This window comes from Apus apus, chromosome 7 (assembly GCF_020740795.1).
Source record: "Apus apus isolate bApuApu2 chromosome 7, bApuApu2.pri.cur, whole genome shotgun sequence".
NCBI classification, from domain to species: Eukaryota; Metazoa; Chordata; class Aves; order Apodiformes; family Apodidae; genus Apus; species Apus apus.
Genome location: NC_067288.1, coordinates 29,503,469 through 29,519,942, shown reverse-complemented (window position 1 = coordinate 29,519,942; position 16,474 = coordinate 29,503,469). Strand labels below are relative to the sequence as shown.

Genomic DNA, 16,474 nt, shown 5'->3' with positions numbered 1-16,474 from the left:
TTCATGCCTTTGGCATCAACTCCAGCTAATGACTTGTTGAAATACATTAGAAAAAGCCCCACGTTGTACACAGCACTGCTGAAACCCAGTACTGGACCCACAATTAATTTACACCTGTCAGTTCCTCCTCAGTGGGAGTGATGTGGCTTTCTGCTCCTGTTGGTGACCCTTCTGCAATATTTTTCAGGAATCATATCCAATTATCCTCCTAAACTGTGTCCATCCCAGCAATACACACCATGGGATTCTTTTCACAAGTCACTAGCCATTTTGTTTCATGTACTGCTCTGGAGATTTACTTGGAAACAGTGGCACTACAATGTCTCCACTTCAGGAGGAGATCCTGGAAAGCAATCTTCCTCACTACAGGATGCTGGCATGGAAGTATGCTGAGAAGCTGACATTACAGCTTTCCCTCACTAAAGGGTTCCCTTCTAAAGCTACTTTTTTTTTCCCTCAAGCTGTCTGACTTTGGCAGAGCACCATTTTCAATATCACATTGCATTAAGTTCCAAATATACAAAAGTTACTTTACATTTTAGTCCCAAGCTAAAAAAAATTTACTATTAAATAGCGGGAATTTTTAGAGCTTTATTATTACATAACACACTAGCAGTATCTATTTAAATTATAATTTTATATATACATTAATTTAGTTATAAATTATAAATTATTTAAACTATAAATTATTTAATTTTTTCACCTTGCCAAACTTCATAGCCTTTCTATGCATTCTGTCATTTCAGTCCCACTAAAAAAAAAAAAAAAACACAAAACAACATTAAATGTGACCAAGCCTCTCACATGCCACACTCCAGGCAAGAGGGGGCAGTGAATCTGCTTGTAAACACACAAAAAAGAAATTATAACTTTTTCTGCAGCACCTGATAAAGTGAAATTTTACACCAAAAGTAAAATTTCAGGAATTTTAAAACTGCAGTCACCAAACCTATAGAAAAATCCTCCAACTAACACCAGTATTTTGTTATCATTTCCAAAGAATCACAGACAATTCCTCCCATTTATCCATTTCACTGTTGTTTCATTTACAAATAAGCAGATTCATTGACTTTCAATATCTCCATGTGCTCCAGAATGAAAAAGAAACTAGGACAGACAAAGCCCTACAAAGTCACTTAACTATTCCACTGCTGCCTCAGCCCAAATCAACCCCACATTCTCTAGGCTCTGCTTTAGGGAGCTGGTCCCACAGCTCTCCCAGGGCTGCACCACCCTGACCACCAGAAACTGTTTCCTACTAAATAACCAGATTCAGATTTCACATAAACCTTCCCTCTGCTTTCAAGCGCTAGAGAATATTATAAGACAACGGTCCCAGATTGCTAATTTTTACAAGTGGAAACTTGGATCAAAGATAGCTTCCTGACAATAAAATAATTTCATTTGACAATCATTTAAGTGTTTCAGTGCATAGGAGTCACTGACAAAATGTAAACTGCATTGTCACTGTCACTCCTGTGCCTATAGAAGGTTGGGTGTGAGGCTTCCCAGCTTTGCCAAGACCAGCCCTGACACGTTTCTTTTACTTGAGGGAGCAACTTCAGCAGTGAAGTACCAGCACACATCACCTGGGCACCTACAGCAAGAGGAGAACATCACACTGAAGTAGCAGATAAAGCACATGGCTTTGCAGCCAGAAATAACTGCAGCTCAGTCCACCAGGTCCCTAAAATTCTTAATCCACACAATTTCTAAAAAAAGCACAAATGTGTTAACACAGAATTTGCAACTGAGGATGCCTGAGGTTTTTTCCAGGGCTTGGAGAAGTCTTATGCTTTTCTATTAACTTTCTAGATATTTCTGGCTTGCAAGACAATCACTATGTGGAAAGCAGCTGCATTTAGTTAAGAGGCTTTTTTTTCTTTTTTTTTTTTAGAGAGAGTTTTCAATTCTGAGGTGCTCGTTTGAGTCTCAGAAGACTGCTGCATTTCTACACGTGTTTCCAAAAAGTGGTATCTAGTGTCACACCTCAGGGAAGCTTCCCCCCAACCCCTTGCCTAGATTTAGGTATTTGTATTTAAAAATCCGTACGAGCTTTAAAACACTCCCCTGCCCAATCTCATTTGCAATGCTTTATCTTAAAGATCCTGTGTGTAACATCATCAACAGAGCAGCTCCAGTAGACTTTAATTATAGAAACAAAGCAATTATGTCCTGAAGATAGTCTGCTTTTGTCAAGCAACTTTTGTCAAGCAATGCAAGACTGCAACCATGGTAAGGCAAACAGTGACACCTACTCTCATCCTCTTATCGGCTTATGGTAACAAAAGCATTTGGCTTGTGAACTCATAAGTGGATGCTGGCTGAAACAGCAGCCTGTTGACCTATGGACGAAACAATTAACCACTGGGGTATTACAGGGACTAATCAAGAGCTGTGGAACTTTATCTCACAAGAGGCAACTTTTAGGGAAATCAACAGTACCCCCTCTCATCTAAAACAATCTAGAGATCAGTGGTTTTACTATATGCTTTAAGATGTTTTTATAGTAGTCAGGCTTCTTCCATTGTGACTCCTCACAAAGTTGCACAATACTGAATAATAATAAAGCTGAAGTGGTCAGCTTGATTATTTTTATATCCACAGATACTGTAAAAAATTATAAAATATCCAAGTTAGTTCCTGTTACTGACATTCACATTAACTTTGTGGTTTTTTTCAGAACACTTGGGCCAGCCCATGAGCACCCTTGGGAAGAGCAGGCATTGAAGGCAGCGTGAATGTACAAAGGAAAATGCGCTTTTTGTTTTGTTTTGCTCTCTACAAGGAAAGGTTGTTGACAAAAAGGAAGCAGCAGGAGACAGGAGAAACGAAGAGGGAAAGGAAAAAAAGGAGCTTTTGGAAGGCAAGCCAGCAAAACTGTTTCAGTCACTTGATAATATCTCAACTAAATGGATGACTTGGTAATAATCCCTCAAAAGATGTGACAATAGCTGAGCAGGTTCCTGGCCTCCAAGCTGATACACATCTGACTTGTCCTACCAAGCTGCCTCAGCCTACTGACAGGAGGCTATCCCTGCACAGCTGTATGCATTTACTGGATCAGAGTGTCAAACTGGGAAGTCTCTGGAGTGGGAGTCATGTCTTCACAGATGTTTGGACCAAGGGCAGCACAATGAGGCTCCCATCCTTGTGGACCTCCAGGAGCTCACAAGCCCAACCTACTCTTCAGTATTTTTATTGTGTTAGACCATCAGGTCACAGGCTCCAAGCCCATCATTTCTGGTAGGAGAAGTTAGGCTACTACCAGGGATGGACTTTCATTGCAGTCCTTGTCCTTGACATGCCTGGATAAAAAAACCCAGACTATACTTGTTTAGTGGTCCATATTCCATCTTTCTGAAAAATGACTGAAGGGTTCTGTATGGTTGGTTGGGTTTCTCATGGAGCAGAAGCTATTCACCCAGCCACTACAGTTATCTTAAAGAAACTGTAAAACTTATTATAATAGTTTTCTTCATTTAGAGTGTTCAGGTTGCCTTCTACATAACCTAGATCTTCAGTGAGTTTGAGGGAAAATGGAGTATGTGGTCATAACATATGTGATAGATGGTCCATAAATAAATTAATAAATCACTTGAGATGCTCATGTGTCAACATTGTAAGCTTTTGCCAAAGATATTACTTAAAATACAAGAAATACTTCACTGTGGAAAGTAACTGTGCATAATGACTATATAAACAGCCACACATAAAGGTGAATTCATACAATGAAAGACACTTCCCAGCACATTTCACACTAACTAAAATCAGTCAGTTTTGAGTTTTGGCTGTGCAGTTTTTTTCCCCTCCAGGCTCTTAGAAACTCATTAAATTCCATATTATAACCCTGAAGTTTTGAAATTCTCTAAAACACAGAAAAAAAGTTTGCCTGGTTTTTTTTTTTTTCCTCCTCATTTTAAAAATACAGCTATTTGTTAAGCACATACAGCATTCCCTGGAGACACTAGAAAACAACATTTGAAACTTTTCCCAGCAAGATGTCATGGAGAATTCCTACTCTGAGCTAGAACACCATCCAGCCATTCAGTGTGCACTGGGAGGCTCCTGTGTCCAACAGAGTCTCACTGGGATATCTGGAAGTCATTCCAACAGATCCACTACCTAACACGCAGTCCCAGGTAATGGCATCATTATGGACACACCAAAGCAAAGAGAAATTCAGGCACAGACACACTGCAAGAGAGTTATCCCTTAGCTCCAAGTGAATTTTACAGGCAGTTATCCTACAGTATCTCCAGTTTGGCTCAGAGGTTTTATAACCACAGCTTTTTCAGTTCTGAACTGCCGAGTATTTAAACTCATCAGCTTTGTTTCTTCACCGTTCACTTTTTTCCCTTCTTTCAACACTAAGTGTGGCTCTATTATCAACGAGGACTTTCCAGAAGTGGCTTGTGATTGAAGCACCCACCATAAAATACCTCCAAGGAGAGAGAGCTCATGAATATCCACCTTTTACTGAAACTCTCACGCAGGCGTCCGACAGCACTGCTCACTTCTTACTGACTTGGCCTCAGAACTCAGCCCTTCTTGCCTCACTCCAGCTATGTCCCTCGATGCGTGTGCAACGCTTTAAACGCAAATCATGTGCAAAAAGGCTGAAATCAAACCCCCAATAAAACAGAAGGGTGGCAAATTAAATATTACTCGTCACAGCTGACCAAAGAGCCTTCCGTTCAGGTCACGGTTAAAAAGAAAACTCACAAAGCCTCCTTGGAAGACTGCGAGGGCGACGAGATGGCAAAACATTCCCGAAAGCCGGAGCTCGGGACAAGCCGTCACTGACAACAGCGAGCGGCAAATCACGCCTCCAAAGCGGGATCGCCTGGGAACGGTGACACGGAGCTGATAACTCGGCCAAACACTCGCAAGGGCTTTTTACGAAGCAATTAAACCCAGACCGGGTATAAAACTGGGAGCTCGTTACCGGGAGGGGGAGGCGGGTGCGGGGGGCCCAGCCCCGCGCTCCCCAGCACCCCAGGCGTGCGGGAGCCCGGTCCCGGCTGCCCCCACACCCCGCCCGTCCCACCGGACACGAGCCGGGACGCGGCCCCGCACAGCCCTACCTTGCGTGGCGTCCCCCAGCTCCGCTCGGCTGCCCGCCCGCAGCAGCAGGAGCAGCGGGAGCAGCAAGAAGCTCCCGTCCCCGCCGCCCGGCTGCTGCATTCCTGAGCCGGCGCCGCGCTACTCCCACATCCACCGCGCAGCGCCGGCGTCCCGGGCCGGCCCGCGCACCAGCCGCGGGGCCGCCTCGCCTCCTCCTCCTCCTCCTCCCGCTCCGCCGGCCCGTCCCACGCCGCGCCCTCGGGGCTGCGCTCTGCCGGCGGGCGGGGACGCCAGCGCGGGCGGCCGCCGCCTCAGCCCCGCGCCTGTCACTTCCCGCCCGGCCCCGCAGCGCCCCCGCCCGGCCCCGCAGCGCCCCCGCCCGGCCCCGCAGCGCCCCCGCCCGGCCCCGCAGCGCCCCCGCGGGAGGGCGCTCGCCCGGCGCCATTTTGCCCCGCTGCAGCCCCGGGGCCGGCGCCTCGCACCTGCCGCCGCCCGGCTCTGAGGGACTGGAGCCCCCCCCCACCCTCATGGCTGAGGAGCCCCTTCCTCACAGCCCGCCTGCTGCCTGCCCCTTCAGGACAGGTGGATTTATGAAGGCACCGGCTGGGGTTTCCATTGCTTCCCCTCTCCACTTCCCAAGGCCACCCGTACAAGAAATGCAACCTGTGGGGTTATTGCACTTGAAGGAACTGCTTTTCCACAGAGCCCAGTTTGGCTACAGACTCCCTCCCTTCCTGCCCCCCACAAGGAGCCTCCCCAGGGGCTCGTAGCTGCGAGGATGAGGAGGCAGATGATGGAGGCACACAACCAATGCCGCCTTGTGCCCCTGGGGAGGGCATCGCTCGCTCCCCCGCCACAGCAGAGGCTGCCCCTCGTCAGCTCCGCGTCACTTAAAGCTCGTTCTACTGAGCTCTGGGGATGCAGCATTCCACTTTTCAGGCCACTTCTGTTGAAACAAAGCAAGGAAACTAAGAACTAGCAGCATGAAAAAGCATTCTCTCAACTGTCCTTCATATGTGGGCTAATGGTCAAGAGCTTCCCGTTTTCCCCTTATAAATGTACTGGGTCTCTCCTGTGTTTCCCGTCACTCAGGACCTCAGAAATCCAGTTTGCATCTTAGGAAACCATTTTTTAACCCTCTCTGCTTTAGTGAAATCAACATTTAGCATACTAACTTCTCCTAGTTTAGCTTTTATACAAAAAAACCCAAACCAAACAAACAAACCCGCAGCAAAACAGCCTGCCTGAAATGGAGTCAGGTGTAGCTACTGCCCGAGATAAAAAAATGCTGTGGCCTCATCAGAAGGACTCCATCAGCCCACGACATGGTGCCCACAACCAGACCCCCTTTTCACTCTTGCTGGTGGTTGGAAGCCGAGTTCTATGGGCAGGAGGGTTGACAGTTCCCTCCTGCCAACACAAAGCACCGATCCACCGCACATTGTCCCACAGCTGTAACTGTGGTCAGGCAGATTTGATAGCGGGTAGCACTGCTCTGCTGAAGCCCAAGGACACTGCCAAAGCTGGGTGAAGCTACTGGGAGTGATAACTACTTTCCATTCAGGAGAGTTATCACATTCCTGGGATGCTTAGGTTAGGTTTAGAATTTCAAAAGTCAGCAACTGCTTAATAAAAAGTTCATAAGCAGAGTGGAAACAAGGACAAGATTAAAGGAATTTCCTCCTCACTTCCTGCTAGATCAGATCCCAGCCCTCTTAGGCTTGCTTTCTGCCATATGAATCTTGTATTTCTTGTCAGACACTAATAGAGTTTCAAGAGGAGGAACAAGCCCAGATAAGCATCTGGGCTGCATGTTAGGAAAGGAGATTGAGGTCTGAAACTACCTTATCCTCACATGTACAAACATACACATATTCCTCCTCAGACCAAGGAGGACAATGACAAGAGATGATCCACTTCCTAGAGAAAACTGACCAGCAGACAAACATGGGGGAAATGCAAGAGGCAGGCCCAGCTTGGCACTGCCAGGGCAGGGATGGGACCCAGCTGTGACACATGGAAGGGACTGTCTGCTGCTGGCACCTCAGTGCCTCTGTTTGCAGCATGACAGGGTTTAACTTCTGCAGCATTACATGAAGTAGCTCCTTCTTCAAGGTGCAGGACTTTTTGCCACCTTGCTCTAGCATGCCTTCGGATGCAGTTTCACAGCTGGCTGAAGGCAGCCATGCTGCCACCTCCTTCCCTTTCCCAGCCATGCATTCCTAACACACTCTTTGTGTCAGCTCCAGTAGTTGCATAGCCACACAGGACCTGCCCTTTCAGCAGCGGTATGAGCTTAGGCCACCTTAAACCAGCCCCAAAGCCAAGTCCCTCATACCAGCTCAGGAAGGACCCACACTACCGGCTTTCCCAGAAAGCTACGTGGTCCTCCCAGTCCTGCACATAGTTTCAAACAGAAAGAACAAGGTGCTGAAACTGTTCCAAGAGCTAAATTGACACGGTTACCTCCTCAGAGTAGAGTTCCTCTCCCAACTTAGGTCCTTGAACTGCCTTTTTTCCGGGGTGCAGTAAATGCTCTTCAGTCCTCAGAGGGCAGGGAGTTGAAGGGGTGCCACAGCCAGCAGAACAAGGGCCTCACCAGGCAGAGACTGTCCCACTGACCCCAGGCAAGGTGAACAAGACAGGCCTAGGTCCAGCCAAGAGTCTAGATCATCAGGCAAGTTTCACGGTGGTGAGTCAGGTCTGAGATCACGCCAAAAAATTGACAGCTCAGGGTCCATTCCAGCAATGATCATTGAGACACTGCCCAGGGACTGCCAGGCGGGTCCATAGTGCTAAGACAGGTCTAAGGTCTAGCAAGGCAGTCAGTTCACAGGTCAGGGTCCATAGCCAGGATCAGGAATGTTGGAGTTACAGACTACCTGTCCTCTAACATAGCTCAGCCAAGAACTCAGGAAAGGCCAAGGGTGAGCTTAAATATACCCCCAGGAAAGGGTGGGGTTGGAGGCCCCAGGTGAGGCTGGTCAGTCATTAAGGGCTCTGAGTGTCCTCAGGGTCCTGACACTTAGCATCTAGATCCAGGAATACCAGAGCTACCACCAGTGATAAGGTCAGGCCGTACAGCTGGGGTAGGATTTCTGCAGCACCAGCCCAGACCTGCCTGCCCTGACCCTCTCAGGTGACATTTCAAGTTGCTTCTCAGCTGATCTAACAGCAAGATGCCTGCAATAAAATAAGTCCCCTTTGTTCCCTGTTTGTTCATCAGGGCAAGTCTGTTCAGCCAACTGGAAAAGAAACTCTCTGATGGGAGCAATGTTCCTCCAGACCAGCCAGCTGGGCCAGCTCCCCCACAGCTGCTGGGGTGTTGGGTCCAACAGAGGCAAGTGGGACCCTTGTTCAGGGATGGGGCAGGAGCAGTTGAACCACTGCCTTTGGCAGCAGCCTGCCAATAGACTCCTTTAGCTGTAACACAGCATTGTTTCCTTCACCTCTCTGTTTGTTGTGTGGTGAAGCAAGGTGTCCATGAGCTCCAGATACTTCTGGGCTGGGCCTAGGGATAAACGATGGAGGGTGCCTGAGGGGACAAAAGAAGTCTACGGCAGATGGGGAAACCAAATGTGGATTCCCCAAGTCTTCAGTTAGTTCTAAGTGTCAGATTCATGCAGTGTGGAAGGATAAATCATTTATAATTAAAAAGCAAACCACTTATTTTTAGCTGCAGATCTACCAAAGTGCATGCAATTAGCAACTATAAATCACTTCCTGGCTTGAAGACCGTTCAGCACGGCACATAAATGAAAGTTAAAACATACGTTTGGGGAATACATGGTACATACATCTGCTCTCAATCTGCAGCATTTTTAAATCAATACAAATATCCCCCCCTCCTTCTCCTTTCACATGCTGCAGTCTGTCCCACCACAGTGGAAGAACTAAAGATACATCAAACAAAGGAACTAGAGCAGACACGGCCCCGAACACCAAAAAATGAATAGCATGGAGGATTCAGAATGATCTGGTGGGAAAAAGCAGTCAAGGTAAGGATAAGCACTGGCTTGGGAGGGCAAATTAGAGAGACTTTCTCCTGCATGGTCTGCAGGATGCTGCAGAGATGTCATGCACAGATAAAGCTTCAGAAGGTGGCTCTGGGGAGAAGAATCGACTGTTTGATGCATGTCTATATAGTTTAAAACAACGAAAGGCTTGTAGTCAAGATCTTTGTGGAATTAGTTCCCGCAGGGAAAATGTATTACACACAAAACTTTATTCTTCCTTTCTTTCTTTCTTTCTTTTTTTTTTTTTTAATGAAAAGATAGCAAAGGAGCTGACTGTCTGGGAATGATTTGTAAGTACAATAAACCTCACAAGAGGATGATAAGCAAAATATTGTAAGAGAATAATGTCAGAAGTACAGCAAAATAAAGGAGAAACGTAGCACATTTGTAGTTACTGACAATGTGTGCTCTTAAGTATCATGTCACATTATAAAGGAATCCTTGTTTTGCTTTCCATCTTTCACAAATACTTCCATTAATCTATACCAGATTTTTTTTTTTTTTTCATTTCAAACATCTGAGGCCAAATCAATCATCCTTTGCCCATTTAAAATGTAACTAGAATTTTCCAGTGTGTTAAGGCTTCCAGAGTGGAACCTGGAGATAAGGCTGGAACTGCTCATGGATTCCTAGAAACTCCGCCTCCATGGAAAGAGCACGTGTAAATCTCATTTCACCACTGATTTTTGAAAGCTGACAGAATGTGGAGAACAATTGCTGGTACTTCTTAAAGGCTGAAGATTCACATCTATCTTTTCTTACACTGTCAATTCTTCAGGGATTCTGCCTAACATCTGAAGACATTGCCTCACTTGATGCAGAGAGTTTAAGAAATACAGGTATTGGCTGACACACAGGTGAAAAATGTTACTTTGTATGGTCAGGTATCAAAAGCTTTCCCTTTTGCTCATCACTTCATGAGAACATAGCTGATAAAGCTGGTGATCATGACAGAACACTACTGAGCGATTAAGACTGTTTCAGTGCCTGTGTTTTCTGGAGTAAGAAAAGACACCAAAGTCAGGGAGGTAACTGGATTGCACTTGATGTGTGTTGTTTTAGTTAAGAGTTAAATCCAGCATTGGTCCTTGTTGGGATGTTTCTGGACATGCCTTTTCACTGCTCTCAGCTCCAGACATCCTGGAGTAGCTCCAGGTTTGTCCCTAGGTAGTGGGATACACATCCCCTGCCTGGGGCCTCCTTGTATTTCGAAGGCAACGGGTTAGGCCGATGAGTAGGTGCATTTGTGAATTTGCAAAAACTCTCTCTCCTTCTCAGGCTGATTTCTTTTTCCTTCCCCTAAGAGGAAAGCAAAGGACTGGGGAGCTGTAGGGCAGAGAGCAGAGTCAGGGGTCAGAGGACAGGTTGTAGCCCTGGGGAATGACAGAGGGAGTAGCAGGAGGTGCAGTACGATCTTGTTCAGATAACCTAGTTCAGTCTGTGATCTGGGAGTACTTTGAAAACTGGCAGGAGTCTGTGGAAAAGATAAAAGGAAAAGCCTTGAAATAGACCACAATTCTCTCCCTTTCATATGTGTATTACACTGGAATTTTATATATATGGCAAAATGACTGTTCTTTATACCCTTGAATTACACACCTCCATGCCCTGTAGTGTTACCCTCCCGGAACACTGAGGGTGATGGAATGGGACACAAACACCAGCAACTGCTTCTTAAGACATGCAAATATTGACATGCTTGTTATTTTGGGGAGGTTGTTGTTACTTTCTTTTTCTAACTGTGTATTGGCATTCTATTAAATTTCATATCCATTATGCTGGACAATTTCAAAGCCTTAATTTAATGCCCAGCCATGGTACAGAGCAGGAGGAGCAACAGGAGAAGATGCTTCCAAATAGCCACACGGGCTGATCATTTTACATCTCGGCTCCTGAGCTTTGTCATTACCCTTCAGGAAGAAAGAGCTGCAACTGTTTTGTGTCTGACTTTCTTATTAGCCCCAGAAGTAAGTCTTGGAAAGAAGGCAATGGATTTACAGCTTAGTTCAGGCACAAGCAGGTTGTACTTTTGCAAAGTATCTCAGGTAATTTCAGGTGAAACTCCTCCTGAACTTCAAAGGGGCCACAATCCCTCTTGCAGGGTTTGTTTGCATTTTATAAAAGGAATCAATTAATCCAATCCTCAGAAATCCCCTGGGAAGAGGTTATTAAGGCAATAGTTTGGAAAACAACTGATATTTCTCTCCAGTGTCTTAACCCATGACTTCACACCATTTGCAGGTCGCCCCAAGACCAATGTGTAGTGAGCAGTCCTGCCAGGAAGGACCACAGCAGTCATCAAGGTGATTCCACCACCTTCCTAAACATCATCCTTGTTGCCAGGCATGTGAAGGAGTAAAATACTTTGGTCATTAGAGGAGGAAGAATGTCACAGTTTTCACAGGAGAAAAACAGATTCCAGGATCTGTGGTTTGACAGGTTAGTGGAAGCCCTGCACATTTGCCTTTGCAGTTTATTTACTTGTAAGTCTACACAGGGGTTTTGTTAGGGATTTGGCATCTTAAACAGGCTCTCGTTCCAACAACATTTCAATTCACCTTTGAGACTCGCACTGAAGACAAACTGAACCAGAGATCCATTGGGTGGGATTTGCATGGAAGTTAGTGGGGGGTTGGCAAGGCCATGGTAGCAGGTTTTAGGGATCAGGTTTATGGACTTGCATGGTACTATCTAACATCTCATATTTTCCCCTCCTTTTGCACGTAAAACTTTTATCGCTATCAGCGTGAGCTCAGCACACCACTAACAGGGGGACTGTGTCCCTAGGACACAACATGATGTAAGGTACCCTGCTCAGTTGTAACAATTTGGCTGCACTAAATCTTGATGTTGGATGTTTGGTTTAGTTCCCCCATAAACTTCATCTGCTGGACTTATATATTTTGGCTCCTTTTATTTTGACTCTAGTGGCTAAATTTGCAGTGGGCTTAAGTGAATGCAACTCCACTCACACCAGCAGCAAAGCTGCAGCACAGTGGGTATTTCTTGTTACATAAATATAGGGCCTCATCTGGCAAGATGCTGAGTGGACTAACTTGGTCGGGTTTCTGTGAGATCCAAGAGTGCTCAGCACCTCCAGGGAGAAATTCCAGAGGCTGAGCCTCCACACAGCCTGTCTGTGGTCATTTTCTATAGCCCTTTGTCCGAGTCAGAGCACACAATACATTTGCTTATGGTCTTTTTCATCACACACACAAAAGCTAAAATATTTATTTTCCTGACTCTTCTAAAAGCACCCATCTATCTGCAACAAGAATCATGTCAATTCTGAGGATGGTGGAGGTTGTTTTTTTTTCCTCTCTAGCTCTGTGAAATTTAGCTTTCACTCACATGGGTGTGGGTTTTTTAAAATAAAGCAGTATTTCAGTAATGGCTTCAGTGGGATTTTTTAATTCTTTTGCTCTATTTAGAGGGTGGGTTTTTTAAAAATCCATTTCAATTCCAGTGAAAATGTCTCTGATCTGATAAAGGAGATGAAGTCACCACATAGGCTTACTATTTTATTTCCATAAGGTTTGAAAGTTTTGTTCCCTGCAGTGTTTTGGAGCCCAGGAGTATTCATCTGTTTTGTAAAAGGAAAGTTCTACGGAGCAACATTTGGTCACTGTTGTCTGAATTTCATTATTCTGTTCTCCAGACTAGCAGAGGGGAAAAGTGCAAGTTAGCTGGGTCACAGTCTGAAATGTGAGAGCAGTCAACTTTTTCTGAAGTTTATGGGAATGAAAGGAAATTTAATACTGTTCGAAAGAGAGATTTAAAGTTGCATCATGTGAAAACAATTGGAGAAGTTTAATCCTGAGGTCTTGGGTTATTTGGTAACTTACATGACCATTTGTCAGCCTGCAAAAGATGAAGTTGGCTTCGCCTCTGTTAACAGTTGGCCTCTGTTTTGGAGTGGTATCCTAATGCCAAAGGAACAAACACAAGTTGTATTGGTTTTATAGACCACTACTCGTTCTATTCTTCTTTATCCTTTCAGCTCATGACATGTCTGCTTGTCTCCTCTGGGTTGCCAGAGCAGATCTCCCACCGACCTCAGCAACACGTGCTGACAAGCCTTTCATGCAGAAGAGACTACAGAGCCTGACAGCTTCTCAGACTTTTAAAATGCTGAATACATATCCATAATTTAACCTTTACTTCTCAGACTGCTGCAGGACTCATACATTTCATTGTATGTGGAATAAAAGCGATGGGACCCTGGGATGTAACTGAATACTTTACATTTTGTAATGTTTCTAGTGTGCCATTTATGCTAAAAGATGTTGATTAAAACATTCTTTACATTGATATTAGTTTCTATGGAGTAAGTTACACTGAAAATCTACAGAGCTTTAAATGCATAAAAATAAAGAGACGTTTCCCAGAGTGTTCCATTACAAATTCCAGCAAATAACCCTTAGCAAAATCTCACACTGTGAAGAAAATGCTCTTAAATGGTAACCTATGCCTCCCTGTGTCATCTCCTTCTCCTACCACCAATCCATCCTCTTGGGTTTTGGCATCTGCACCAGCTCCTTCTGTGTCTGGCCATCCCTCAGGGTCTCCCTACAGAGATTTAAAATAATGCTAATCAGTATTAATGGAGAAAACATTAACAGTCTCAAAATAAAGACCACTTGTTTCTGAGAGACATTTCCTGTGCTTTTAAATATTGTTTTCACGGAGCAGAGTCCCACAATGAGATCAACTTCTAAGAAGATCTTTAGGGTTTGTGTTGGTACTTCTGACCCACGCAGCTGGCAGGAGTCCTGGACTTCCTGGGGACGTTACACAACCTGCAGCCTCTGCGTCTTCTGCAACCTCACTTGATTGTACCAGACATCCATGCTGGAATTCCACAAAGGGGGTTTTAGTCAATGCTGAAAGCACAGACTAGAGGAGGGTTTGCAGATGTTGAAGTTAAATATTGACCTTGACATCTTGTGTTCCCACATAGTACTACAGGAGAGAAAAGAAATCTAAGGGGGGCAAAAATGTTACGTGGTGAGAAGATGGCAGAACTGTGGAGACTGAAGAGAAAGAAAAGCTGGAAACAAAGAAGAGAAAAAAGATAGGAGAATAAATTCCCAAAATTAAGATGAAAGAAAGATCCAGTATGCATAATTCCACAGGAATTAGTGCATAGCCAGAGGAATCTGTAGCACTTCCTTGGATCTAAAAATCAAGTTCTATGAAACACCCAGCAGCTCTGCTGCTTAGCACCACCCCACTTGGTAATGGCCAAAAAATTCAGCAGTATGTTCTTCATCTAGGAGCTGAGGGATGTTCTGTACCTTCTTTCTACCACACAATTAGTTTAAAACACATGCACAGGGGTATCCAGCTACTTAGTGGGTTTCCAAGGCTTGTATATAAAATTGAAAAATGCAGCTCAGCTGCTTTTTATAAGACATTTACAATAATCACCTCAAAGTAGAACATACAATAGCTGCTTCAAAATTGACTTTGATTCCCTCTGTGATAGAGAGCTCACCAGTACAGCCTGGGTATTTGAAACCACTAATGTCTAGTTTAGTTTTTGCTGCTGTTTAATTTGCATGGATCTATTCCATCTTCTTTCTTTCTTCTTTTTTTTTTTTCTGTGAAAGCAGAAAAATAAAATGTCTCACATCCCTAGTGCTGCCATAAATGTTACCAGAAGTAACTGCTTGAAAGGCTGCCAGAAACTCTCCTGCCCCACCTGCTACTGAGTGAGATACTAATTAATAGCCCTGTACGTGAAGCACATTTTTTTTCTTGCAATTTTGCTTTGCAATTAATTTGCAATCAAGTAAAAAATAAACAGCTTCAATTTACATCAAACATTTTTGCCCAGTCAAAATATAATGTATAAAAATGGGGATGGTAACACTTATACAGAAGGAGAAAGACTTGGGTTTGTTGTTGTTGTTTTTTAATACCTCCCTGATTTTCTCAAATCAAAACAATTTGATGACTCTCCTCACACACAGATCTTAACAGCACAGGCAGAACAGTCTGACACGCCAGCAGCTTGTGTCCAGTAGCATGTTACTATAAACAGAGTGAGGTATAAACTAGCCAGAAGTGTTCCCAAAACATGGACACAGCTTTCCTGCCCTGTGGATTCCCTTTCCTGCTGCCAGGGCAGCCCTGGCCTTGTTCTGCTGTTTCTGTGTCCTTTTGCTAACCACCAAGATCAGAATCCCAGAAGATATTTGTAGGCAGGATACACACAGCACAAGTCAGGATCCCCAGCAATTTTGTGCCCATTGTATTGATACTTGCACCTCAAAAATCTCTCACCAGCATCCATCCTGACTCCAATTTATGGCATTTTCCCCCTCCTCAGGAAGCTCCCACCTCTGTTCTCCCTTGTCACCCCTCAGGGTGCTGAGCTGCAGTCCCTACACACACACACAGAAGCCAAGGGCAGAGCAGGCCCAAGCCAAGGTCACACCACGACTTTTCCCTTAGGAAAATAAGCTACAGAAGGAATAAGCAACAACAACATCAAAAAGGCTTTGCAGCAGATCCTTCCACACCTGGCCAAGGGTGGCAGCTGCTGAGGTTGCTCTGGGGCTAAAGAGTTACTGCATTCCTTTTCATGTGTGAATACAAAACTCTGGAGCTTGGAGGGCTCCTACAGTGCCCAGAATTATGGAAAAGCAACTTGACATGAATAACAGTGACTGGAGAGAGGATGAGCCAGAGCTCTGCCAGGAGCCAGACTCGGAGGGGGCTTGGGGGCTCAGCAGCACTGTGGTCCCCTAAGGGCCAACAGCAGAAGACCATGGAGAAGAACCTCACACCTCTCTTTTGAACAAACAATGACGAAACAAAAGTGCTCCACTGGCACATGAGATGATGCTACTGGGTTTCCCAAGGGTGTGTGTTTTGGGTGTTGAGTCCTGTGTGGATTCACTGATGTCTAGGAAGGGCTGAGCTCCCAGACCTGCTTTTCAACCCTCGTCTCTCCCGGCTTTCTCTTCCTCTACCAATTTGCTGCAAAATCCCATTGAACCAACAGCATTTAAAACATCTTTGATAATTCCACATCCATACCAATTTGCAATATGTCAACAGACCTCCTGGTGTCACCTAGGAGAGACACACAAAGGTGGTGTGACTGCATGGGACTCTTGAGGACCCCAGGCTAAATATTCCCACCAGCCATGTGCAGGCAGGCGTGGGAGCTGTGCACTGCCCATTGCACAGTTAAACTCAGGAAAATAAGTTTCCTTTGATTGCAGGAAGTGGGAGGGAACCTCTGATAATAGGGGTTTGGTTTGAATGCTCAAAACTAGAAGGTTTTGAGAATGTTTAACAGAATGTTTTTAATTTTTAATAAGCTTGACTAGTTGGGTAAATCCCACAGGCTGTATGCTGCCATCCTGCTTTAGGAAACC

At 45.0% G+C, this 16,474-nt stretch overlaps 1 protein-coding gene across 1 annotated transcript in view; it reads right to left on the bottom strand.

Annotated features, from left to right (window-relative positions):
- The window catches only part of ROR1 (receptor tyrosine kinase like orphan receptor 1), a 162,711-nt gene extending 157,440 nt beyond the window's left edge, over window positions 1–5,271 (bottom strand). Inside the window, exon 1 of the mRNA XM_051624494.1 lies at window positions 5,088–5,271. Within this exon, the coding sequence (XP_051480454.1) occupies window positions 5,088–5,187 (100 nt within the window). The 5' untranslated portion in view covers window positions 5,188–5,271. The remainder of the gene's footprint in view (window positions 1–5,087) is intronic.
- Window positions 5,272–16,474: the final 11,203 nt, after the last annotated feature.